The 22,822-nt window shown below is 58.4% G+C and overlaps 10 protein-coding genes across 10 annotated transcripts; 6 read left to right on the top strand and 4 right to left on the bottom strand.

Moving 5' to 3' along the window:
• Positions 1–627: 627 nt before the first annotated feature.
• WHR41_06617 (uncharacterized protein) lies at positions 628–1,062 on the bottom strand (the record flags this gene model as incomplete). Its single annotated transcript, XM_069375222.1, has 1 exon — positions 628–1,062. The coding sequence occupies one exon, from the start codon at positions 1,060–1,062 to the stop codon at positions 628–630; it is 435 nt and encodes a 144-aa protein (XP_069227877.1).
• A 519-nt stretch (positions 1,063–1,581) lies between these two features.
• On the top strand, positions 1,582–3,551 carry WHR41_06616 (uncharacterized protein). The gene is made up of 2 exons (XM_069375221.1): positions 1,582–1,757; positions 1,825–3,551. Exons 1-2 carry the CDS (start codon positions 1,591–1,593, stop codon positions 3,518–3,520), a joined length of 1,863 nt encoding a protein of 620 aa, XP_069227878.1. The 5' UTR covers positions 1,582–1,590; the 3' UTR covers positions 3,521–3,551.
• A 625-nt stretch (positions 3,552–4,176) lies between these two features.
• Positions 4,177–5,448, top strand: WHR41_06615 (uncharacterized protein; the record flags this gene model as incomplete). Its single annotated transcript, XM_069375220.1, has 1 exon — positions 4,177–5,448. The coding sequence occupies one exon, from the start codon at positions 4,177–4,179 to the stop codon at positions 5,446–5,448; it is 1,272 nt and encodes a 423-aa protein (XP_069227875.1).
• Positions 5,449–5,604: 156 nt separating this feature from the next.
• WHR41_06614 (uncharacterized protein) lies at positions 5,605–7,362 on the bottom strand (the record flags this gene model as incomplete). The annotated part of the gene is made up of 1 exon (XM_069375219.1): positions 5,605–7,362. The coding sequence occupies one exon, from the start codon at positions 7,360–7,362 to the stop codon at positions 5,605–5,607; it is 1,758 nt and encodes a 585-aa protein (XP_069227876.1).
• Positions 7,363–8,481: 1,119 nt separating this feature from the next.
• icdA (Isocitrate dehydrogenase [NADP], mitochondrial) lies at positions 8,482–9,898 on the top strand (the record flags this gene model as incomplete). The annotated part of the gene is made up of 2 exons (XM_069375218.1): positions 8,482–9,418; positions 9,480–9,898. 2 exons carry the CDS (start codon positions 8,482–8,484, stop codon positions 9,896–9,898), a joined length of 1,356 nt encoding a protein of 451 aa, XP_069227873.1.
• A 362-nt stretch (positions 9,899–10,260) lies between these two features.
• WHR41_06612 (uncharacterized protein) lies at positions 10,261–11,670 on the bottom strand (the record flags this gene model as incomplete). Its single annotated transcript, XM_069375217.1, has 2 exons — positions 10,261–10,643; positions 10,703–11,670. 2 exons carry the CDS (start codon positions 11,668–11,670, stop codon positions 10,598–10,600), a joined length of 1,014 nt encoding a protein of 337 aa, XP_069227874.1. The 3' UTR covers positions 10,261–10,597.
• A 1,019-nt stretch (positions 11,671–12,689) lies between these two features.
• WHR41_06611 (uncharacterized protein) lies at positions 12,690–13,481 on the top strand (the record flags this gene model as incomplete). The annotated part of the gene is made up of 1 exon (XM_069375216.1): positions 12,690–13,481. The coding sequence occupies one exon, from the start codon at positions 12,690–12,692 to the stop codon at positions 13,479–13,481; it is 792 nt and encodes a 263-aa protein (XP_069227871.1).
• A 2,349-nt stretch (positions 13,482–15,830) lies between these two features.
• On the top strand, positions 15,831–17,138 carry WHR41_06610 (uncharacterized protein; the record flags this gene model as incomplete). The annotated part of the gene is made up of 1 exon (XM_069375215.1): positions 15,831–17,138. The coding sequence occupies one exon, from the start codon at positions 15,831–15,833 to the stop codon at positions 17,136–17,138; it is 1,308 nt and encodes a 435-aa protein (XP_069227872.1).
• A 453-nt stretch (positions 17,139–17,591) lies between these two features.
• WHR41_06609 (uncharacterized protein) lies at positions 17,592–19,501 on the top strand. Its single transcript, XM_069375214.1, has 4 exons — positions 17,592–18,219; positions 18,268–18,387; positions 18,438–18,991; positions 19,041–19,501. Exons 1-4 carry the CDS (start codon positions 17,882–17,884, stop codon positions 19,250–19,252), a joined length of 1,224 nt encoding a protein of 407 aa, XP_069227960.1. The 5' UTR covers positions 17,592–17,881; the 3' UTR covers positions 19,253–19,501.
• Positions 19,502–20,371: 870 nt separating this feature from the next.
• Positions 20,372–22,770, bottom strand: WHR41_06608 (uncharacterized protein; the record flags this gene model as incomplete). Its single annotated transcript, XM_069375213.1, has 2 exons — positions 22,010–22,770; positions 20,372–21,953 (listed from the first exon to the last, which is right to left on the bottom strand). Exons 1-2 carry the CDS (start codon positions 22,558–22,560, stop codon positions 20,372–20,374), a joined length of 2,133 nt encoding a protein of 710 aa, XP_069227959.1. The 5' UTR covers positions 22,561–22,770.
• Positions 22,771–22,822: the final 52 nt, after the last annotated feature.

Here is a 22,822-nt window from a genome sequence, read left to right as displayed (position 1 = left end):
CGAAGTCTGTCTGCCTGAAGCGTCTCACGCGCCGACCCGGCAGCCCGGATTCATGATCTCTTGGCTTGCTGACTTGGACACCGACTGGCAACTTGTCGCATGCACTTTGACCAGAACAGGCCCCGAGGCCAGGAATTCGCGTCTTCGGGATGTTTCTTCTTTGACCCGATTGCGAAAGTCCGCCGAGACTGGCTTTTAGAATGCAAGGACGCATCTCGCTGACGGACGCGACGAAAGTCCGCTTGCCTCACCATTTCTGTCGACCATGCTTTGATGGCAGCGGACCTTGCGACACGGCCCACACCAAAATGTGCAGCGCGGCGTTACGCATGACCTGTGCCCAATTCTAGAAAACGGAAATACGCTAGCCTGTGAAGCCGGTACTCTCGCCATCACTCTGAGGCCTGGCGATGGTGCTTCGTGAGGTTTGATCGGAGAGTGTTGGCAGTCATGCTTGCACTTTGTCCTGGGGAGAATCGTTGAGAGTAGAGCGAGAGTTCTCTGTTGACCTGGCCGCCATGAGTGACCCACAGACACCACATCGGCTCTTCATCGAGCCAGCTTCTAGGTGGCTGCAGCATCGGAATCCGTCTCACATGTCTTAATGGCCGCTTTTCAAGGACGCCATCAATCTTTTACCACGTCTTTTCGCCTTGCTTGCCAGGACTTCAGCCACCAAACAATTCCCATGGCCATGATGGCAATTGCAGCAAACAGCATGGCGGCCATCAACACAGAGTCAAACCCGTCGACCAGTCCCTCGGTGTAACAGTCGTCGATGACGAGCGTGCTGGACTGTCCGAGCCGGTGTGGTGGAAGGCGGCCGTTGGTGAGCCAGCCAGACATCGCTGAGCCTTGCTGGTTGCGACAGCGCTGTTTTCGCGAAAGGGTGATTGTTTCTGGAGGTGTCGGTAATTCCACGGGGTTGTCGAACTCGTCGATCCAGATCATTGTCGCTCGCCGCATGTCGATGGATTGTTTGCCGTTGGGCGTGCGTGTTTCTAGTGCCTTGGGCTCGATCTTCGCGATCCACTCTCTTGTGGGCAGTTGCAATGCGGGCATTCTTGCTAGTCGATGGCACAAGCAGGTGCTCCAGGTCAGCGCCAGGTATGTTTTCTAAACAGCAGGCTTAGGGGTGCTAGAAGTGAAGTCGTATCGTCAGGCATGAGATCGTCGTCGCAACATGAGAAGCGAACGCTGGTCTTAATGAACAACTCGCTCACGAGGCTGGCTGGCCGGCTGAAGTGAGCTTATTTTACGACATGACCACTGTAAGCCAACGGCAACTTTGTATACGAAGGATGCAGCCTGCCATCCTGCATGTGAGAGGCCGTCCAGTAGGTAGACTGTGGCTAGAGGCATCCGTTCCCACCAGCGCACGCCATTGGTCCGTTTTACGAAGGAGCGCAATGGGCAGCAGTATTTACCGGTAGCGCAAAATTAGCGGCTAGCTTTTTCGTATTGACGGCTGCGCCGCGTGGTCTCGCCCTACGGCGCTGCCGGCAGGACTCGGCTGAGGCGGTGTCCGAAACAACTTCGCCTCACGTTGGCCGCGGCATCCGTTGACATCCAGGTCCTTCATTTGACCACATGGCAAATGGTTACATTGCTGCAAAAATCCCCGCAAAATGTTCCATAGCACACGGGGACAACACAGGCGATGTGCGCGAGATCACTGCGATGTCCATGTCCTCTACGGCCAAGATCCACACACGCGCCAGTGCGCCCAAAGTCAGGACGGGCTGCCGCACCTGCAAGTAAGTTGTGCATCTGACTGCATGCATTTCCCATCTTCAGCTTATTTATCGGTCTAATTTCGCTTAGGGCACGCCATCTGAAATGCGATGAACAACGCCCATTTTGTCGAAAATGCACCGTTTCAAAGCGTGCCTGCGGTGGCTACACTGATCGCCTGGCTGGCGTGCGAGGCGGCCGCCCACTGCAGAACACGGTCCTCTTGCCAAAGCCATGTTTCGCTCCAGTGGTGAAGTCAAATGGCTTCCAGCAACTTGATGCGATGCATCTAGATTTCTTCCGCCTGTATACCATGCACGATCTTCCTGGTAGCGACCTCGGCCTTCCGTGGTCCAACATCATCCTGCCCCACGGAGCCTCAGAGCCGGCCGTCGGTCATGCAGTAGCTGCTCTTGGCTGCTTGCACCGCACATTGAATGAATCGGAGTCTGGATCAGGCGTCGGCACTAATCTATCCACTGGCCCGTTTGAGAGATACCAAAGGGCCATCGTGGCGCTTCGCAAATGCATCGAGGCCGCTCCGCAGGCCGGACTGGCCGATGCTAGAGATGTGACACTCGTTGTCACCCTGCTACTGTTTTGCTTCGAGATTCTTTGCGGCCAAGACGAGCTTGCGATGAAGCACCTCGAAGGAGCCTTGAGTCTGGTCCGTACGTCCGGTAGCGACACCGATCAAGCGAGCCCGCAAAGCTACAGCACACTGGTACTATCAACAAGAGTGAATGGCGCAAGCGACGTGCTGAACCAAGTCTTCCTGCGTCTCGCTTCGGACTGGCTTGTTTCAGGGCCCAACTACTACGGCGGAGAGACCTGGCCGCTGCAAGCCATTTGCGGCGAAAGCCTGCCGGCTCATTTCCAGTCTGCCCGAGACGCCTCGGTCCATCTCGACGCCCTGTGTAGCCAGACCAACAAGCTTGAAGAGGAGTCGTTCATCGCCTCCGAACGCCGCTTCGGTCTGCACGCGCCGAAGCAAGGAGCACTCAACTCGCACGTATGTATAGACGACTGTTGGATCATTGCGATGTCTCGAATACCGATTGAAGAGAGCGACCCGACTTTCACCCACAAGGTCAACAAGGGTCTTTCGGCTCTCGAGCAATGGCGGGCATCCTTCTCCTACTTGCTACAATCGAAGCCTGAGTCAAAGCCGATCATGCTCCTCGAAGTGCAATTCCTGCAAGCTTGGATGGCTCTGCGGACGATACAGGATCACGACCAAACGATCTGCGATACGCTAGAAGCGGAGTTCGAACGAGCAGTCAGTGTCGCCGAACGGTACGTTCTCGAGCAATCCACGTCCAGCTGCAAGACAGCCCGGACGCACGGTCTGCGTTGCCTTCCTAACGTGGGTAACAATTTGGCTTCGTGCATGTGTCTCGTCGTGGAAAAGTGCCGGTCGTCTAGCATCAGACGGCGAGCAATACACATCCTCTCGTCGCTCGACTTTCGCGGGGTCTTTGACACGCCGTACCTCGTCGCACACTACACGCATATCATCGAGCAAGAAGAGTTTCGCGCGAGACTCCTGAACGACGCAGCCTCCGTGTCACTCGGTTGCGAAGACATTCCCACAGAAGCCCGTTTTCTAGAGACAAGCATGTGCTGGTGTCAATGCTCCGAGGAAGAAGGCGAAGTTTTCTACATGAAGGACTTTGGCCGATTGGTGTATGTTGCTTGCAACCCTCACACAGGCATGCTGGAGACGGGCTCGAGCTGGTTCGCAGTCGACCGTGTCAATCAAACGCAAAGCCTACGTAGAAATTAGCAATCGATAGGCAAAAGCACGTATCCTCACATGCCGAGAACTCCGAAGCACGTGCAACCACACGCGTGAATCCGCATCCTCCTCGCCGGCACCAGCACCCACCGCAAAATGCTTGTCAATGCTTAACCCAGACTCTAAATCGCGCGCGCCGAGCACATTTTCTATTTCCAGCCGCCCACGCGTCCAAATGTCGCAGCGCCGCAAAACCATCGTAACAACGGCGAATCAAGGCGCCCCGCGCACAATCGCGCGGCCGCGCGGCCCAGAACGCCGCCCCGGCGTTTCTGATCCAAAGCCACCAGGGGCGTCACCTCTCTTCTGTCACATCCTTAGCCTTCCAGCCCAACAGCTAAGCCTCACATTTAACCTTTCGGTTACGCGCTCCTCTTCGTATCCCGGAGGTACTTCGACTGATGACTCCGTACCGATACCGACTCGACGCTTCGTAAACATGGCCAATCAGCGCCTCTGTGTATATATCGCGGCTGCGGTCCCGGGCGCGCGGGTTCCTGCATGCCGGACGGAGGTGGGATGGGGGGACGTAGTGTTGATATAATAACATCGTGCGAGATCCGGGCCGGGAGGTTTGGAAAAACCGCGCTGCTCGATCCGCTCTTTTCTTTTTCTATCTCGGTCTTTCTCGTACTCTGCACACGATGCATGTCGCTCTTTTCGTGTCCGCCTTGCTGGCGAGCGCCGGGACAACGCACGCATCGAAGTCCGCCGGCTGCGGCAAAGCTCTGCCCAAAGGCCTCACGAAGGGCGAAGAGGGCAAGAGCAATGCCATGACGTTCGGGCCCTCCGGCAGCCCGAAGAGGCGCTACTTGCTGCACATCCCCGAGACGTACGACGTCGCCACGCCGGCGGGGATGATCTGGTCGTTTGCGGGGCGGGGCAAGGACGCGGAGCACCAGGAGAAGATCACGAGGTTGTCGGATAAGGACTACAACTCGGACTATATCGTTGTGTATCCGCAGGCTCAGAGGGGTAATGGGACGGCGACGTCCGAGATTGACGATCCCGGAGACGATGATTCGGACTCCATCAACCTCAGACGGCGGCTCAGACGCCAAAACGACGACGAGTACGACGACGAGTACGACGAGTACGACGACGACTCCTCATCAAGCTCCGACTCAGGCCAGCAACAATGGCAAGGCGACCCCACGTCCCACGCCAACGACGTCGCCTTCACGCTCGAGCTCCTCGCCCGCCTCTCGGACCGCCTCTGCATCGACTCCGAGAGAATCTACGCCTCGGGCCTCAGCAACGGCGGCGGCTTCGTAGCCAACATCCTCGCGTGCGACGCCGTGGCGTCGACGAAATTCGCCGCCTTCGCCGCCGCCAGCGGCGCCTACTACCAGAACAACGTCACGGGCGCCTGCGAGCCGGACACCGTGCCATTGGCGTGCGACAACAACGGGACGAAAGTGCCGATGATCTTCACGAATGGTGGCTCCGATAAGGTCATCAGCTACGAGGGCGGCGAGCGGCGCAACTCGTGCCTGCCTTCTGTGCCGCACTTTGTGACTGCGTGGGCGGAGCGGGATGGGCTGGACTCGAAGAACGAAAGTTCGACTGTGGAGGGGACGGATATCACGCACTATTCGTTTGGGCAGGGCGAGACGGCGGGCATGGTGCAGTCGTATTATCTGCCGGAGCTGGGGCATAAGTGGCCTACGAAATCGGCGTCGGATCTCAGCGCGACGAGGGTGTTCATTAAGTTCTTTGAGAGGTGGAACATGACGGCGAGGAACGTTGCTACTGGGGGATCGGGGTCGGGCACTCCGACCTCGGGGTCTGGGTCGAAGACGTCGTCTTCTGCGTCGGCGACGAGTTCGTCGAAGGCTGCGCTGCAGGTGGGTTCGCCGTCGTTCTCGGGCATGGGTCTCGTAGTGGCTGTCGCCGTGGGCACATTCTGGCTTTAGACTTTGCGCAGGGATTTCGTGATCCACGTTGTTGAACTCTGAGGGCTTTCCTGGCTTCTAGCACTGGCCCCAGAACAGCTAAAGTCATGTACAGACATAGCATTCCAAGTCACATCCTATCCTCAGCACCCTCTCCAGCCCCCAAAACACGTCCATTCACGCCAACAACCCCGCCTTAGCAAGCCCATCCAAATCCCCCCCAGCCTCCACAACCGCCCTAACAGCCGCCTGGCTCAACCGCCTCCTCTTATCCGCCGCCTCCTTCTCCCGCCTAGCCTTCGTCTTCGAGCTGCCCGACGGCGCCACGCCGCTGAGGATCTTGGTACTGTCGTGGGGCGTGAAATTGACGAAGCCGCTCTTCTCCGCCGCGGGCGGGTGGCGCGGCGTGCTGTTTGTGGATTTCGCGCGGCGGTGGCGGGAGGTGCAGCGCGAGCGGGAGCCGGAGGGCCCGCGGGTCGCGCGGCGGGCGCTGCGAGGTTCGGTGAGGGGTGGGGAGGGAGAGTCGGAGCGGAGGCGCGAGCGTCTGTGGGGTGTGGTTGGGAGGCCGTGGGGGAGGGGCATTGTTTGGTAGTCGATTGGGGGTAGAGGGGCGAAGTCGGCTGTGGCGTGGGGTGGGGCTGAGACGAGGGATGGGTCGCAGCTGATGCCGAGGCCGGTTACGAGAGGTTCGTGGTGTTCTGTCGTGGGGAGGACGGCGTGAGGGAGGCCTGCGAAGGGGTCGTGGAAGTACTGTGTTGTTGGGGGTGGAGACAGCGCGTCCGGTGCCCAGCTGTCGACTCCGGTGGTCGTGCTCCCGAAACCGAAGTCGAAAAAGCCGATTCTATTTGCCACGAGAGATGATGTTCTATCCGGAAACACAGGACTGGTGTCGTTCAGCGGTACAGCGTGAAGAGCATACGGATCGACGGGTACTGACGGGACTGCTGGGACAGCGTCGAAGTAAGGCGTGTCATCTTGCGGTTCGAACAAAGGCGAGGCAATCGGTGTATGGATCCTGGCCTGTTGTTGGAAGCAATCGGTCAACGGCGACAACTCCGGATCGTAAGCCGGCAGGGGAGCGAGCTGGGTCGGGGCCAAAGGCGAACCGAATGCAGAAAAGGCATCCTGGGACATTCTGGCCGAAGGCGGCGGCGACGCCGGGAAGGTGGGGTGATCGTGCGCACGTGATGGCATATGAAGGTGATACTTGTCGCGGTCGCCGCTTTGCTCGATCTTTTCGGCCCAGACATCCTTGAAGCCTGCGCGGTAACGCGACGGAGTCATCATCTTGTGAGGGGAGGTGCTGACTTTGCGGACAGTGGCATAAGGATTGGCGGCCCCAGCTACTGAGGTAGTTTTGCACACCCCCGTGGGTCTCCCACGTGAGACAGACCGTATCGCTGACGCAGTTGATGGTTTATTTCCGTTTGCGGCGCCGGGACGGGAGACGCGGCGGCGTTGGACGGACAGTGATTGGTCGGTGGGAGAAGACGGTATAGCTGGTGGTGAAGGATGGCCTCCAAGGCTCAGAAAGTCTGGATGTGATTTTGTGGTGCGCAGAACACGCTGCTTCTGTTCAGATTCGGCCGCGTTCTGCTCCAGTGCCTTCAGCGTGCGCTTCCAGAAACCCACGCTCTCCTGTGCTTTGGGCTGCTGTGCCTCCAAAACTGGGGTGTGGAGTCCAGCATGTTCCCAGGAAGGAATAGGCGAGGTGCCAGTGGTGTGGTTGCTTTGTTCTGAAGACCCTGAGAAGTCAAAGAGATGCTGGCCTGAGTCGTCCGAGCTGCTTCGATCGCGCGAATGACGGGGTTCGACGGCGAAGAGGTCATCGTCATCGAGGTATTCTTCAAAGACGTTGTTGCAGAAGCTCGACCAGTCGGATTCTTTGTTCGAGGACCGAATTGGGACTGATGTTTGCTGGTGGAGGGACGCCATGGGTTGCTGCAGGCCTTGTGGCCTCTTGATATTAGGCGCAGATCCGTTGGTTGGCTTGCGGCTGTCAGGGCCTTTGATGGCTGGTAGGCCAGCGGGTTGTTAAGTGCCGTGAGCTTGAAGGTACCAGATTGCTAGGCCGGGAGTTTGCTCAAAATGCAGGAACTGGGGCAAGGAGACGAGCAGAAGGAGGCAAACAGTGAAACAGTACGCTTACCATCGCACAGGACTATTGTAACTTACCTCCAGCCACTTCCAATTGTGAGGCGCATTCCAGGTGGTAGACCAAGAGACCGACAGGCGGGAGGGTCCGATAGCACATGGCGACCAGCGCCGCATTGTACCTAGTGAGCTGCATTCCATCGCAAGCCGGGTGGAGTGGAATGGGTAAGGTCCAGATTGCTCACGTGATCGCGGCATCTCCAGCGCTCTTGTCGTTCGCCTCGATCGAACGCGATAATTTTTTCGAGCCGTGCTGTCATGTCAGTGGCGCTACATTGGCATCGCCGAGCAAGATGATGCGCGGGAGTCGCCTTGTGGTATGTTCTGGGTCCTCCTGCATAGTTTGCGCAAGCCAGCGGCTTCCACCGCAAATGTCCGAGCTCTGTGATCCGGCGGTATGCAGTCAGACATGCTAAGACAAGGTGATTGTGATATTGTCTTCAGCCGGAGTTGTTTGCGTGAAGATGTCGTGCAGCGGTTGCTTGCAGCGGTGATGACGTGCAGTCGGGCCAGCGGTACAGTGGTATACGGCACCATTTCCGCAGTAGCCAAAGCGAGATCGCATTCTACCAAGGAATGTCACGGCTCTTATCGTCAAAGTTGGTAATATCGCAACGTGAAGGGCGCAGCACGGTCGTGCCTATGGCCCTTTCTCGGCGGTGACCGAATGTCATTCAGCCGGGCAAGCAAATCCTCGCGCGCCGTTCCCCCGACATCGCTTCCCCGCGTCTCTGCCCTGCAGCTCTTGAACACCGAGGTCCCTCGCCCACGCCCGACACCCAGACAGCCTCCAAGCCGACAGAGCTGCCTCCGAGCTACGCCAGCCTTCCGTTCCGTCCCTAGGTAACTCACCGGCAGCAGCACGTCACCTCCTCCTCCACCGCCGCCGCCGCCGCCGCCATGTCTTCCCTCCGCCAGTTCACCCGCCTCGCCGCCCACCAGCAGCCCATCTTCTCCGCCCGCTCCTCCTTCTCCCGCCCCGTCGCCGCCAGCATCGCCCACCGCCGCACCATGGCCTCCCAAATCCCCAAGATCAAGGTCAAGAACCCGATCGTCGAGCTCGACGGCGACGAGATGACCCGCATCATCTGGCAGGACATCAAGGACAAGTTCATCCACCCCTACCTCGACGTCGACCTCAAGTACTACGACCTGGGCCTGCCCTACCGCGACGAGACCAACGACAAGGTCACCCTGGACGCCGCCGAGGCGATCAAGAAGTACAGCGTCGGCGTCAAGTGCGCCACCATCACGCCCGACGAGCAGCGCGTCGAGGAGTTCAAGCTCAAGCAGATGTGGCTCAGCCCCAACGGCACCATCCGCAACCACCTGGGCGGCACCGTCTTCCGCGAGCCCATCGTCATCCCCAAGGTCCCGCGCCTCGTGCCCGGCTGGAAGAAGCCCATCGTCATCGGCCGCCACGCCTTCGGCGACCAGTACCGCGCCAAGGACCGCGTGATCGACGGCCCGGGCAAGCTGGAGATGGTCTTCACGCCCAAGGGCGGCAAGCCCGAGGCGATCCAGGTGTTTGAGTTCAGCGAGAAGTCGCAGGGCGGCGTGGCGCAGACGCAGTACAACACGGCGGAGAGCATCGCGGGCTTCGCGCACGCGTCCTTCAAGCACGCGCTGTCGCTCAAGCTGCCCATGTACATGTCGACCAAGAACACCATCCTCAAGAAGTACGACGGCCGCTTCAAGGACATCTTCCAGGAGATCTACGAGAAGGAGTACAGGAAGGAGTTTGAGTCCAAGGGTTTGTGGTACGAGCACCGCCTGATCGACGACATGGTCGCGCAGATGATCAAGTCCGACGGCGGCATGCTCATCGCCATGAAGAGTGAGTGACGCGACACATTGAAAGCAATCACACAAAACAGCAAGCTAACAGCCCTCCCCAGACTACGACGGCGACGTGCAATCCGACATCGTCGCCCAAGGCTTCGGGTCCCTCGGCCTCATGACCTCCGTCCTTGTCACCCCCGACGGCAAAACCTTCGAAGCGGAAGCCGCCCACGGCACCGTGACGCGCCACTACCGCGAGCACCAGAAGGGCAACCCGACCTCGACGAACCCGATCGCGTCCATCTTCGCGTGGACGCGCGGGCTCGCCAAGCGCGGCGAGCTCGACGGCCAGCCCGAGGTGATCAAGTTCGCCGAGAGCCTGGAGGAGGCGTGCGTGCACGTCGTCGACCAGCAGGGCATCATGACCAAGGACCTGGCCATCGCGTGCGGCAAGAAGGACGACTACGTCACCACCGGCGAGTACCTGGAGGCGGTGGAGAAGCGCATGCGCGCCGTGCTGAGCGCGAAGTTGTAAGCTCTCGGGCTCGAAGTATTGGAAGAAGGAAAGGAGAAAAAGTCGTGATGAGTTAGTCGGATGCGATGCGTGGAGGTGCACGAGCACGCGTGCTGCCATCTACAGGCGATATATCACTATGTGACGGCCGGAAAATCTCCGGCAACGATCTATACAGTATCGATAGATTTGAGAGCGGAGACGGTTCGAGCGGAAAGTCTTGACTCGCGCGGGCGACGATCTCCGGCGATCTGCTGTTTCACCTTTTCAGCTGGCTCCCGGGCGGCTCGAAGGCGTGAAGCTGTGGGGCTCTGCGCGATCGCCCAATCGGCCGCCGATCTCTTTTCGGTGGTATCTAGTGGGATGAAGGCTTGAATAATAATGTTGAAAGGATTCCTTTCCAAAATTGCTTGCATGTACTGTTTGTGCACACGTTTGCTTATTACACGCCAGACAATATTATCATACCAGAGCCAAGTAATTACTTCCATTCGCTATGCTCGCTTCTCATTTTCCCCGTGCCGTCGCTTATGTACAGGTCTGTACAGTAGTAGATCCGTTCGTTCTCTTCATTTCCCATAATTTTTTTTCTTTCTGCGCCATTATTTACACATCATCGCCAAAAGCTCGACTCAACTGCAACGCTCAACAAAACATCCCAAACCGAAAGTCGTGGCCTGACCTGGGTTTGGGCGGGGGGGTATCAAGGTCTCTCAAATCTCACGCGGTCGGCGCCTCCAGCGGTTTTTGCCCGTAGACGACGTATCTGCGACCTCGTTGTTAGCATTGCCACTTGGCGTACGGGATGGGAATGGCGCGACTCACATAGGGAAGTAGGTGTGAATCCTCCTGTTCTTGCACTCTTCGCGGACCTGCATCAGCAGCACCTCCATCTCCTCGATGGTCCACTCCAGCCCGCGCGTGAAGACCCTCTGGCTCAGGCCGGAAAGCCCGTCCAGCAAGCCGATGACGTTGAACAGCCCGCTCTGCCGCAGCGCCTTGTCCTTCGGCCAGGCGCCGATGGGCATGCGGTAGAAGCGCGTGGTCACATTGATAAACCCCGCCGCCTCCATCTGCTCCTTCATCACCTGCGGGTAGCAGCGGCCGGTCAGCCCGAATTTGGAGATGCCCTGGTTCCACAGGTCGGCCCAGCGCACGCAGGCGCTGTCGGCGGGCAGGGTGGCGTCGTCGCAGCCGAAGACGACCTCGAACTCCTGGTTCTCGCACCAGCCGCCCGGCTGCAGGGCCGCGAACGCCTGCTCGTAGAAGAAGGCCCACGACTTGATGCTGAAGCCGTTCATCAGCCGCGTGTGCACGAAGTCGAACCGCTCCTCGAAGCCGGCCCACGGCTCGTCGGCGTCCATGATCTGGAACTCCAGGTTGGGCGGCACGGCGGTCGGCTGGATGGGCGACAGGTCGACGCCCACGACCTGCGCGGCCGGGTGGTCGTCGGCGACGTCCATGGCCCAGATGCCGGTGCCGGTGCCGACGTCGAGGATGGACCTCGCGTCGCCGGTGGGCGCGATCCAGTGGCGGTTGCCCAGGGCCAGGCGCAGCGAGTGGTAGTGCAGGTCCATGCGCTCCTGCTCGCGCTCGTCGTTGGGCAGGCAGTACTTGCCGCGGCGGAAGGCGTGGTAGGAGCGGCCGTACTCCTCCTCGTAGTCGAAGACGCTGGACTGCAGCGAGGCGGTCGACAGCGCCGTCTCGTCCCCGTAGCCCGAGTCAGACTCGCTGAAGTCGTCCTGGGCGGCCAAGGCCTCCTCGCCCAGCTCGGGGTCGAGCGGCTGCTGCATGTGGGTTGGGATGTGAGGGGGGAAGGATTTGGGGGGGGAGGGACGGGTGGGCGGCCGCTTGGGGCAGAGTTTCGGTGCAGCGTAGCGAGTGGCGACAGGACAGGACAGGACAGGCAGAGAGGCACAGCGGCGGCGGTTCGAGCAGAGGAGGCGATCGTTTGGCCAGGACGAGGGAAGAGTAGTGGCGGGTGGGGGATCTGGCGAGAGCAGCGGCCGGCGGGCGCTAGGAGTGGCTCTGAGCCTCTCGAGGGCCCTAACCACCTGCTGCCCTCTGTGCCCTTCCTCCGCCGCCTCCGCCCACGCGACGTCCGTTGCCCTTCCGGCGCCGTCGTGCAATCATCGCCGGACGGCGCGCGGGCGGGCGATGCCGCGGCAGATCGCACGCCGGGCCGCTGCGGCGCGGGAGGGCGGCTTCGCCAATCGCGTGGCACAGCCGGGTTGTGACGCACGCGGGCTCAACGGCGCTGCTTCGCTTAGGCCTCTCGCTGCCTCGGCTGGGGGATGGCCACGATGGCGTGCGTGCGTGCATGCTGGTGGTGATCCGCGATCTGCTGGTTGGCAGCCAGGCAGCGAGGCAGCAAGGCAGCAAGGCAGCAAGGCATCCCGGCAATACTCTCTCCCGTCGACGAACGCCCACACGCCACGCGGGTGGAGTCCGCTTGTGCCATTGTGGCCTGCTCACTGCCCCACGCTCGCGTTTCTGCCTCAGGCTGTTCTCGTCTCGTCTCGTCACACCCTCTCTCCCGCCCGGCCCGCGGCGCCTCCCGCCTGCGCCTCCCCGCGCTGCTCAGCCCTGCTCGGCGAGACGTCAGCGGCCTGTCTGCGCCGCCGCAGCAGCAGCGGTGCGGTATGCGCGATCGCTGCACGCCGACTTCTGTTCCAGAACCATCTGCACAGCCTCTCGACCCCGCGGCCATACATACCTGTCTGCCTTCTCCCTGCGCATCCTCCCATCCTCTCCGCCAACACTCACGCGACACTCACCACCACCACCACCCAAACACACTCCACCACCCACCATGGCCATGGACATCTCAACCCCGCCTACCGCCTCGCCCTCCAAACGCCACACCCCCAGCATGTCGCTCGACCTCTCCGACCTCCCGCCCCTCTCGCACCCCTCGCCGCCCACCAACACTCTTCTGATCACCAACCTCCAATCCCTCGAGATCTTCACCTCCTCCGTGCTCGAGAACATCTCCCGCGCCATCAACGAGCACGCCACCATCCACACCTTCGCCCCGCTCAAGTCCTTCCGCCGCATCGTCGTCTCCTTCCACACCGTCGACGACGCCGTCGCCATCCGCCAGGTCCTCGACGGCGAGTCCGTCCTCGGCTGCCGCGTCCGCGTCTACTTCGGCCAGCACACCAACCTCGACGCCGCCGACCGCCACCTGCACCTGCCCAAGAGCGACAAGCTCTTCTTCATCTCGCCGCCGCCGTCCCCGCCCATGGGCTGGCAGATGCGCGACGAGGACCCGCCCAACAAGGAGGTGCACGCCGAGGACCTGGCCAGCGCCCTGAGCAAGCTGCAGGCCAAGCCCGGGCCCATGGACGCCGCGGTGGCGGACACGCAGATGCGGGACGCCGGTGGAGCACAGCAGGAGGAGGAGGAGTACAAGCCGAGTGCGACGCGGACGAGGTCCGGCACGGGGACCGTTGTGTACCATCCTGAGGACCATGGTGGTTCGCCCGCACTGCCGGCTATCGAGGTTGAGGATATGACGGACAGTCCGGGGGATATCAGCCCGGCGGGCGGGGCGGAGACGAAGTTCCAGCATACTTCTAGGCCGCCTGTGGAGCTGATGTGAGGGAAAACAAAAATTGGAACACGTTGAAGGAATTTTGAAGCAGCGATTTTGTTTTGGTTAGGAGCACATGCATCGGGTGGGATATTATTGCTGTAAGCGGGGCGTTCTGGCGATTTTTTATTTAGTGTACACACCATCAGTCGAGACTGAGACAATCCTATGCACATACCTCTAGCATGAATGAAAGATCTGACAATCAGCTGGAGACCTCACGCGTGCCCGTCCGATCCGATACTGGATGGCCAATTCGTTATTGCGGTCTCTGTCACCCAGCAGCTGTGCCAACGAACGCTCACTGATCGATCCGATCTTAGCAATGGAGTCTGGGTCTCCCTCTAATTTCGAGCAAGGCATGATTCGCAGCCAGGTCACCGATTCCGCGATGGCGTTGCTTATTGTTGTTCGAGGTCCCAGATGACGCCCACAGACCACTTTGTCGAATGCAACATACCCACGTCGAGCGACATCAAAAGCTTCCGTTTTCCAGTCTCGATTTAGATCACAACCCCTCGTCAGAGCACCGATGCTGACGTGCGCGTTTTGAGGACTGTAAGTCGTCTTCCCTCGTGCAGTCGGAGGACGAAGGCTTCGGGTGAACGAGAACGCAGACTTTGAGATCGTTATAGGGAGGTCGGACTCCGACGCTTGCGACAGACTCCTCAAACAGCACGACGCCGGACTCCAGCGTCGTTGGCGTCGTCGCACGACTGCCGATTGTCAATGATGCTGATCGACGCTGCGGCGCGGCTGGGGATACGGATACGAGGCGGGCGTCGATCTGCCCTGTTCGCTTGTGGTGTAGAGGGTAGGGCAGGACCTTGGGAGGGTAGGGCGGGGTTTGGGATGGTCGTTTGGGTTTGGTGGGAATATTTGAGTATTTGCATCGGCTTGGATGTCTGCGTCTCGGAATTTCCTGATCAGAGAGGAAGGTCGCCAGTATTTATGGCGCATCACATGCTGATAAGTCATCGTTTTGTCGATGTAGCTATCCAGGACGACTGGACCCTCGATTATCTAAGACATGGAGTACGAACTGCAGAGGCAATTTTTCGCTGACGCGATTACTGTAGAGTAATGTGATAAAAGTAAATCCGCCTCTAAAGGTCTGCGGTGGGCTCCGCCTCGGTCGACAGGAAGGCGTCTGGCATGCGTCAAGGGCGAGGCCCTGGGTCCGGCTTTTGAGCTAGTTGAGTAGACGTGGGGAACTTAATCCAAAATAGCCAGGCCGCTATACTTCGCTTGACCACGGGCATGCATTTCATTGGCCTCGTGGCTGACTGTGCACTGTAGCCGGTTCAAGCCCTCATTGTTGCGGCTGCTTTGCTTGTTGAGGAGATATGCAGCGCAAGATTCTCTGCCGGTTGATTGTCATCTTCTGCGCTATGTTATCGTTGCATTGTCCTCGATTTGGCCGGTCTGTCAATGTTTCACACAAGTTGTATCGTTGGTCACGGAAGTCAACTCAAGGGCCCAATCCATGGCCGTCGAGCTTTTGCGCTTGACGATACGAGCCAGCACAGAAGCCCACGTTCCTTTGTTTTTTCTTAGCGATCTGCGCATCGCTCTCAAGCGCAGACAAGAAGAGGGTTCGATTGCAGCATCGCTTTAGGGTTCGGTCTGGTGCTGGTCGTGGTCTCGGAGGAAGGTCAAGGTTCGGGATTAAGCGCGCCTGGAGCCGCGGCACGGCCGGGAAAGCCGGAGCCCGAGCGCTCGTATTGGATCCCCGGTTTGTGGAGGACGCCTCTGAAGCTTCACGGTTACAAGACTTTTGACCTTTCTTCTTCGCCACTGCGTTCTATTCTTGGGATCAATCCGCACGCTCCAAATGCACTTCCCGAGGCTTTCCGCCGGAGCCAGTCTCCGTCCATCTATACAGTGCGCGGACCTGTAGCATCTCAAAGTATGATCTTCGAAATCACTGCGAAGAGACGTCTGCGAGTAGGCTGCATGTAACATCATGCATCTCTGCGGCAGATCTGCTTACTCGCCAAGTTGTGAGATGGATGACGACAAGTATCTTCGGTGCAATGGCACTGAAGTTGACCTCAGCCCTAGATGTCAAAGCCATATTTCGTTAGCAAGACCCTGAAGTCAAAGCGCCCTATTTGAACACTGGTGCTAGGCGATCCGGTGGACGGTCGTTTAGGTCGTATCCAAAAATACGAGTTTGGGCTTCACTGACGTAGATGGTCCGGAATAAAGCCTACCGATGCCATGTCGATGGCATATATAATAGATCCGTCTGGACTGACAAGGAAACACTGAAATCACCAGCTCACTTCCTCATATCCACTACGACTATACAGCCCATCGAAACAGAAATCAGCACCTCAGGGAAAATCGATCACAATGCGCCAGTCTACGTTCGTTACTCTGGCCGCCGGAGCCACCGGTGCTTTTGCCAGTCCTATCGCGACGTCCTCCGCTTCCTACGCCTGCAACCCAGCTCATAGCTACCCTAATGGAGCCTCATGCGTCTCTACCAACGGTGTCCTTACTCTGATCACTCCCGCGCCATCCAGCACTGGCTTCGCTTGCAACCCTGCCCACAGCTACCCCAATGGAGCCTCATGCGTCTCTACCAACGGCGCCCTCTCGCTGGTCACTCCTGCTCCCTCCAGCACTGGCTTTGCTTGCAACCCGGCCCACAGCTACCCGAACGGAGCTTCTTGCGTCTCTACCAACGGTGCCCTTACTCTGGTCACTCCCGCGCCTTCCAGCACCGGATACCCCTGCAATCCGGCTCACGCCTATCCCAATGGTGCACAGTGTATCTCTACGAACGGCGCCCTGTCTCTCGTGACGCCCGCCCCGTCGAGCACTGGATACGCCTGCAACCCGGCGCACAGCTACCCCAACGGAGCGTCTTGCATCTCCACTAATGGCCTTCTTTCGCTGGTGACTCCTGCTCCTTCGAGCACCGGCTACGCCTGCAACCCGGCGCACAGCTACCCGAACGGTGCCCAGTGTGTCTCTACCAACGGCGCACTCTCGCTGGTCACTCCCGCGCCCTCCAGCACCGGCTACGCCTGCAACCCCGCGCACAGCTACCCTAACGGCGCCTCTTGCGTCTCCACCAACGGCGCTCTTTCCTTGGTAACCCCTACCCCCTCGAGCTCCTCGTTCCTCTTCTGCAACGCTGCAGCCATCGCCCGTGGCGACTGCACCGCAACCGCCGCCTCCGTTCCCTCCACCGCAGCTTCAGTCGCAGCCTCCAGCGCCGCCGTCGCAGCCGCCACCGGCGCCGCAACCTCCGGCGAAACCAAGGCCGAAGACCTTACCTGGACCGTCGAGAACCTCAGCCGCTACTGCGCCGAGGACCGCTCCGGCTGCGACTACAACTTCAACCTGACCGCCAGCGACGACCGCTCTTCGCAAGCCTGCACCGTCATCCGCACGAACGTCAAGGACGCCCCCGTCGAGTCCTGGTCCGACATCGCTTGCACCGCCGACTCCCCCATCAAGGTCTCCTGGGGCTACAGCGCGCAGTTCGGTGCTGAGAACGCTTTTGCCGTCATGACTGTTGTCAACGACCAGGAGAAGGCTAAGGCTTATTTCGGCGTCGCCAATGTGAATGGCCAGGAGGTCACTCCTTCCAACCCGTTCGGCTCTGGCCAGTATGGCAACATCGGCCCGCAGCCTGTGTACCTTTTCTAGATGGTCTTGCATGAGCATTATTAGGGGGATTGCTGTAATCAACACTGATTTCGCATAGAGCACATTTTCTCTCTTTTGATCCTTACATAATTGGAGCATTTCATAGCATTTACGAATCACGACACTCGTTTGAACATTCAGTTTGGTTTTATACGTTCGATTAGTCTCCCGGAGCTCGAGTGCAACACGTTTCGTCGAAGGAAGAAAATACAGTTGGCCGGCAGAAGGAAAGTTGAGCACCGAGATGATCAGATGGTGAGTTTGGCATAACACTGACAGCAGAGCTCACGAAGGTTCGAGGACTATTTCAACAAAGATAGCCTTGTTGCTCCGGGCTACTGGCCTATGAGGTTCGCGAGCTTGTGATAGCCTTGCGACGCCGGGCTGGGCTCCTCAGCGCTTAGCAGGAAAGGATACGGCACGCTTTGTCGCGTCGCATCCGATGTTGTCTGAAAGAACACGCAAGCATTCTAGATGCCCTCTCTGTCCCCTCAAACAGAAGTCGCTTCCTAATCGTCAAACATACTACTGCAAGTATGCGGCACCGTTAAGCGCCGCAACATGAGATCGAAACAGCTTTAGGCGCCTGACTGCACGCGAGCGAACCGCGTCAGCCTCAGCACCACAAGGTACAAAAAGATGGACGGTCCGCTCTGAATTGTTCTGTTCACGATCGTTACTTACCTCGTCACTTTCCATAACATTTTGTCTCCGCCCAAATCGCAAGAATTCAATAAGAAGAAATGGACCCAGCAAGTAGACCGCTCGGGATATCGGCTCTCCCGAGCTATCTGCAAGCCCATTCACCGGCAAATGAGTTCTCCGACCTATATGTGCTGTTGGGTCTGCTTGAAGATTCGGGCAAAATCATCGCTAAGGCGAGCCCGAGCTCCACCACGTCCATTCTCAAAGAGTTCTACGAACGATGTGAAAGCTTGGGGTCTTCCATGTCGGAGAAAGCGAGTAAGTATCTGAAGCAGCACGGTATCGACTCTTGGCCTGGAGTGGTCAGTAAGAAGAGCAAGCAAGAGATGGACGAATTCCGAAACGCGGTCGTGTTGATGCGCGATCTATGCCGAGAGTGAGTTCCCCGTTCCTTAACAGCTCTTCAGCAGGCTGATCAGCATAGCCTTGAATGGCAGGAGATAAAGCAAAAGCAGGCAGATATGCAAAGCGACTTTACAACTCTCACCACAGCTTTGCAAGGAGCTCTCTCGAATCTGCGGGCACAAGACAATTCCTCGGTGAGGTAAATTTGCTCAAATCTCCACCGCCTTCTGGCTATTGACCGCAACATAGGCGCGCTTTGAATGATTCGGTGTCCGGCGCCGACGACATCGACTCATTCTGTCCGGAGCGTATGGCGACACCCAAAGTCGCATCAAACTCGAAGCGTGATAGCGTAATTGCCAGCCACAGCCCTGAGTCTAGGGAACTCGATCAAGATCTTTCCATGCTCGACGCGGTTATTGCAAAGACGCACCAAGAACCTTCCGGCTCGAGCTGGTTCCCCGTGCGAGGTAAATACGACACTGGAAGTGATGCCAATTTCATCACGAAGACCCTCATCACAGCACAGGGCCTGGAATCCCAGCTCGAGATCTTGAGCGAGACGGACATCGGGTCCCGTGGTTTTACGAGCCTCAATCAGCAGACTTGCTTACCGAGCCACAAGATCAAACTCTCCTGGTGCGCTCGCGACGCCTTCAAGTACAGCTTGACTGAGTTCTATGTCGTTGACGATGCACCGTATGACATCGTCATCGGCAACCCTTACATCCAGGAAGCCAAGGTCTTCCAGCGTTCTGAGAAGCGAGTGGCTCTGCCGATCTTCAGCTCATACAAGCCGAAAGGTAAGGTCCAGCCGCGACTTGATCCAAACGGTGGCTGACCTTTCTCCAGCAAAGCGCGAGGAAGACGGAAAGAGGAAACAGCAACGCGAAGCTCAAGCGGTCGCCGAAGAAGAGAGACGGCGAGCCGAGGCCGCGGAACAGCGAGCTCTGAACAAGACAAAGAAGGCGGCAAGCGGTCCTGCTTCCAGCTCAAGGGACCCGCAGTCGAGTTCGGCTTCTTCGTTCGTTAGTGCCAGGACGTCTGCATCGCGTCCTACCTAGTTGAACCGCCTTCTCCAAGACGAGGCGGGCGGATACGTACGGCGAAAGGTCGGTCTCCTGGTATTGCACCTGGGCGCTGAATGCGCGACGTTCATTGATGAGATGTTATTGGCTTGCGAGTGAGATTTGGATTGGAGTGGATCTAATGGCATGCTTTGTCTTTTCGTACATTCTACGCTTAGGTATCTTGGATTGCGTTCACAAAAACTTTCCCCTGTCTACTGCTGAACGGTGCTTACCGACGTTTCGACATCTTGTTCTCTTGGGAATTGTACCGTCCATTGTAGAGGTGGACTGATTCGATGTTAAGTCTTCGAGGCTACTGTATGTGTTCGTGACGACTCTCTTTGTCCGTTTCACGAGCATCGCCGTCAAATAATTTATTAATGTCGAAAACTTGTGCCTCCATAGCGTCGAGTGACCTACGTCGCGCCTCAGCCATGCTTGTTTCTTTGACGCGCATAACGCGCTGGGCATACCGTTCTCAGCAGCCATTGACCTCCCCGATGATATCCCACCAGATCGATCGGACATCGTACGTCGTTTGGGACCCATACGTGTCTATTTTTTGTATTCCACATGAAGATGTACATTTTCAAGCATCTGCTCAGAATGGCACTATAGTCCTCAATCGCCCTTCAAGCTTCAAGGCCAATTTAAGCACGAGTCTGCCTCTCTGCCTCTGTTTTCGCGCTCAGTCCGCATTCAACGCAGAACGACCAGACGTGCCTTGACGTGTTGGGAGCACGGACTCGACCGGCGTGTGTTGCAGACTGTATGCATTCCCGAGTGCAGATATATCCACATCGTTGCAGAGTATCATGACGACAAATGTGGCGTGCTTGGCTATCCCGGACGTGCTCCTCATCTGAGTCAGACGTATTGCACTGCCTCCACTGCCTACCTTACCAACTCTGAAGCGGTGCTCGGGCGCTAGAGCGATCAAGCCAACGGAGGAAAGTTTGCAAGGCATGCTGCGGCGATAAACGTCGCTTGAGAAATTGACATGAACACGCGGAATGATTCCAGAAATGCGTTTACTGTACTGACATCTAAGCAGCCACAAAAAGCACGCCAACCTCGCTCCCCAACCCCACTTCCCCTCCCTCCCACCCAACCTCACCAACTATAGCTCTCCTCCCAAAACCCCACCACCCCTCCCCTCCCCACAACCCGCACAACAGCCGCGCGCACCTCATCCGCCATCCCCGGCGGCCCACTGACAACAACCGCCAGACTGCCCTCTCCAACCCTCCCGGCCTCCCCCTCCACAAGCGCCCGCACATCCAACCTCGCCCCCACGCTCGTCCGCACATGCACGCCCGCCATGCCCGGCCCCTCGGTCAGATCGCGCAAGCCGGCGAGCAAACTCGCGTTGCGCACGCCCCAGGCGAGTTTGCGGGCGCCGCGGTGCGAGGCGAGCAAGGGCAGGAGGGCGGTGATGCCGACGCCGCCGGCGATGCAGAGGAGGCGGGGGTGGGCGTTTAGGGCTGCGGGGGTGGGGTGGAGGAGGGAGCCGGGGTAGGGGGATTCGAGGAGGAGGGGGAGGGAGGCGCGCGAGCGCAGGAGGGAGGTGGTGCCGGTGTGGGTGCGGATTATGAAGGTTAGGTTTTGGTGGGGGTTTGAGTATGGGGTGGGAGTGTGTGGTTTGGTTGTGGGGCTGACTGAGACGGTGGGGTGTTTTTCGATGTCGGTGGTTGTGGAGGCGTGGGCGGAGCTGGCGCTGGAGGAGACGTGGGTCTCGGTGGGTTTGGCGTCGGGGTTGATGTGCAGGAAGCCGCCGGCGATGGAGAAGGGGTGGTTTTCCCATACTCGCCAGGTGAGGGTGGGGAAGTAGAGGTAGGCTTGTCCTTCGCCTGTTACGCCGGGGACGTCGAGGCGGATGTAGTCTTCGTCGATGACGGTGACTTTGGCTTTGCAGATGCCGTTTCTGGCGAGACGGGCGAATCTCATAAGTCGATCGAAGGCCCAGAAAGCGAATGCCAGGTATACCCACAACTCGTAGCCCCACTGACGCTCGAAGCGGAGGAAGATGTGCAAATAGCAGCCGAGGATGGCGAAGAAAGCCACGATCACATGCCAGGCGAGGAAGATCTCGTAGGCTTTCTGTCTAAGAGGAAGTATTGAAGTCGGCAGAAGAATAGTCATGGCGAGCGTTGCGACGACACCCCAGACCCAGTAGTCGAGCTTGGCTTCCGTTGCATGATCGCCAGATTGCAGGTAGTTGTGCAGGTAGATCGCTGAGTGGATGCAAGCTTGTAAGGTAGCGATACCAGCCGTCCAGCGATGGAGCAGAAGGTAAGTAGACTGCGGCCAGTCGGTGAGAAAGATGAGAAAGTTGTTGCGGCCAGCGTATAGTACAGAGAGTGCGAGATTGACCAGACTCAGCACACCCGTGCGATTCGCAACAAGCGATCTGATCTCTTCTGCGGATGAAGCAAACCAGGAATTGGGCTGGCGAGATTCGAAACCGACCGAACATAGGATGACGTTGACGGCCACCAGATAGAATAAGAACAGAGACTGTCCGCGAGTCGGCATGATCATCAGATTCAGAAGCGGAGTGCTGTGCCGGGACCCCATAGCGGGTGGGTAGTTGAAGTAGGCATTGAGGCGATTTCCGAGACGCTTTGGTAGGGGCAGGAATCGGAGGAGGGATGCTGCGATTGGGATCGCGATGCCAGTGGCCATGACGATGATTCTGGTATCTGTCAGCTGAGAAACAGGATAATGCATGAAGCATCATCATAGACTCACCCATAGCGAGAGTGGACACCCTCAGCCCTCTCGAAGCCATAGTTGCCGTTGAAGTTCGGGAGATAGTCCTCTTCCGCCACCAAGCTGACCTCCATCAGCATTTCCTCTGCCGGCGTGGTGTTCGTCGGCGCACGATCGATCCTGAGCAACGCTTCAGAGTAGGAGTACAGCGGCTTCGGCGGTTGCTTCATGCGACCTCCAATGCTCATCTCGAAGAATTTGTCGCGAGTCGAGTTGGCCACATCATCCGCGCAGTATTGATACATGCAGTATGCGAGTGTTTGCAAGTACGGGACGTTGTTGGCGTAGCATTCGGGCGAAGGCTTCTCCTCGTGCATGCCGGACATACGCTTCATGACCATGCCTTCCATGTCGTGATGGGCATCTGGGCAGTCCAAGGGGTTGCTGATGGATGATTGGCAGGCGAAGGCGCAGGTCGGATTGTACATCTGGATGCCATAACCGATGAGTCCGTGGCCTTCCCTGCCGGTGGAAGCAGAGGCGGGCGAGGCCAGACTGATGCCGGCGGCGATGATAGCGGCGGTTTTCATCGTCGGGGTTGTTGTGACGACGAAGAATTCAGCAGAGAGGTCGAGAGGCTCAAGGTGGTGGTCGGTTGTCAATCACTTTATACGGCTGGACGAGTGGTGGTGTGGATGCCAGAGTCCACATTCCAGTCGGTCTGGCCACCGCTCCCACGCCGCACCCACGTCGCTCACACATGGCTTCGGACACGTGAACGCGCTTTCGGGGTGTTTGCTGAAGAGTGAGCAGGTATCCGCATCTGCTGGTTGGTTGCACACGCTTCGCTGC

Source organism: Cladosporium halotolerans (genome assembly GCF_011745625.1).
Source record: "Cladosporium halotolerans strain TM138-S3 chromosome Unknown Sca23, whole genome shotgun sequence".
In the NCBI taxonomy this organism is placed as follows: Eukaryota; Fungi; Ascomycota; class Dothideomycetes; order Cladosporiales; family Cladosporiaceae; genus Cladosporium; species Cladosporium halotolerans.
Note: the sequence above shows the minus strand (reverse complement) of the source record. Positions and strands in the feature narration are given on the sequence as shown.

Coding starts and splice junctions, on each gene's coding strand:
- WHR41_06616 (XM_069375221.1), top strand. CDS start 1,591: ATGGCAAATGGTTACATTGCTGCAAAAATCCCCGCAAAATGTTCCATA. Junction 1,758..1,824: donor ACGGGCTGCCGCACCTGCAA/GTAAGTTGTGCA, acceptor AATTTCGCTTAG/GGCACGCCATCTGAAATGCG.
- WHR41_06609 (XM_069375214.1), top strand. CDS start 17,882: ATGGACCCAGCAAGTAGACCGCTCGGGATATCGGCTCTCCCGAGCTAT. Junction 18,388..18,437: donor CAAGACAATTCCTCGGTGAG/GTAAATTTGCTC, acceptor ACCGCAACATAG/GCGCGCTTTGAATGATTCGG. Junction 18,992..19,040: donor CAGCTCATACAAGCCGAAAG/GTAAGGTCCAGC, acceptor ACCTTTCTCCAG/CAAAGCGCGAGGAAGACGGA.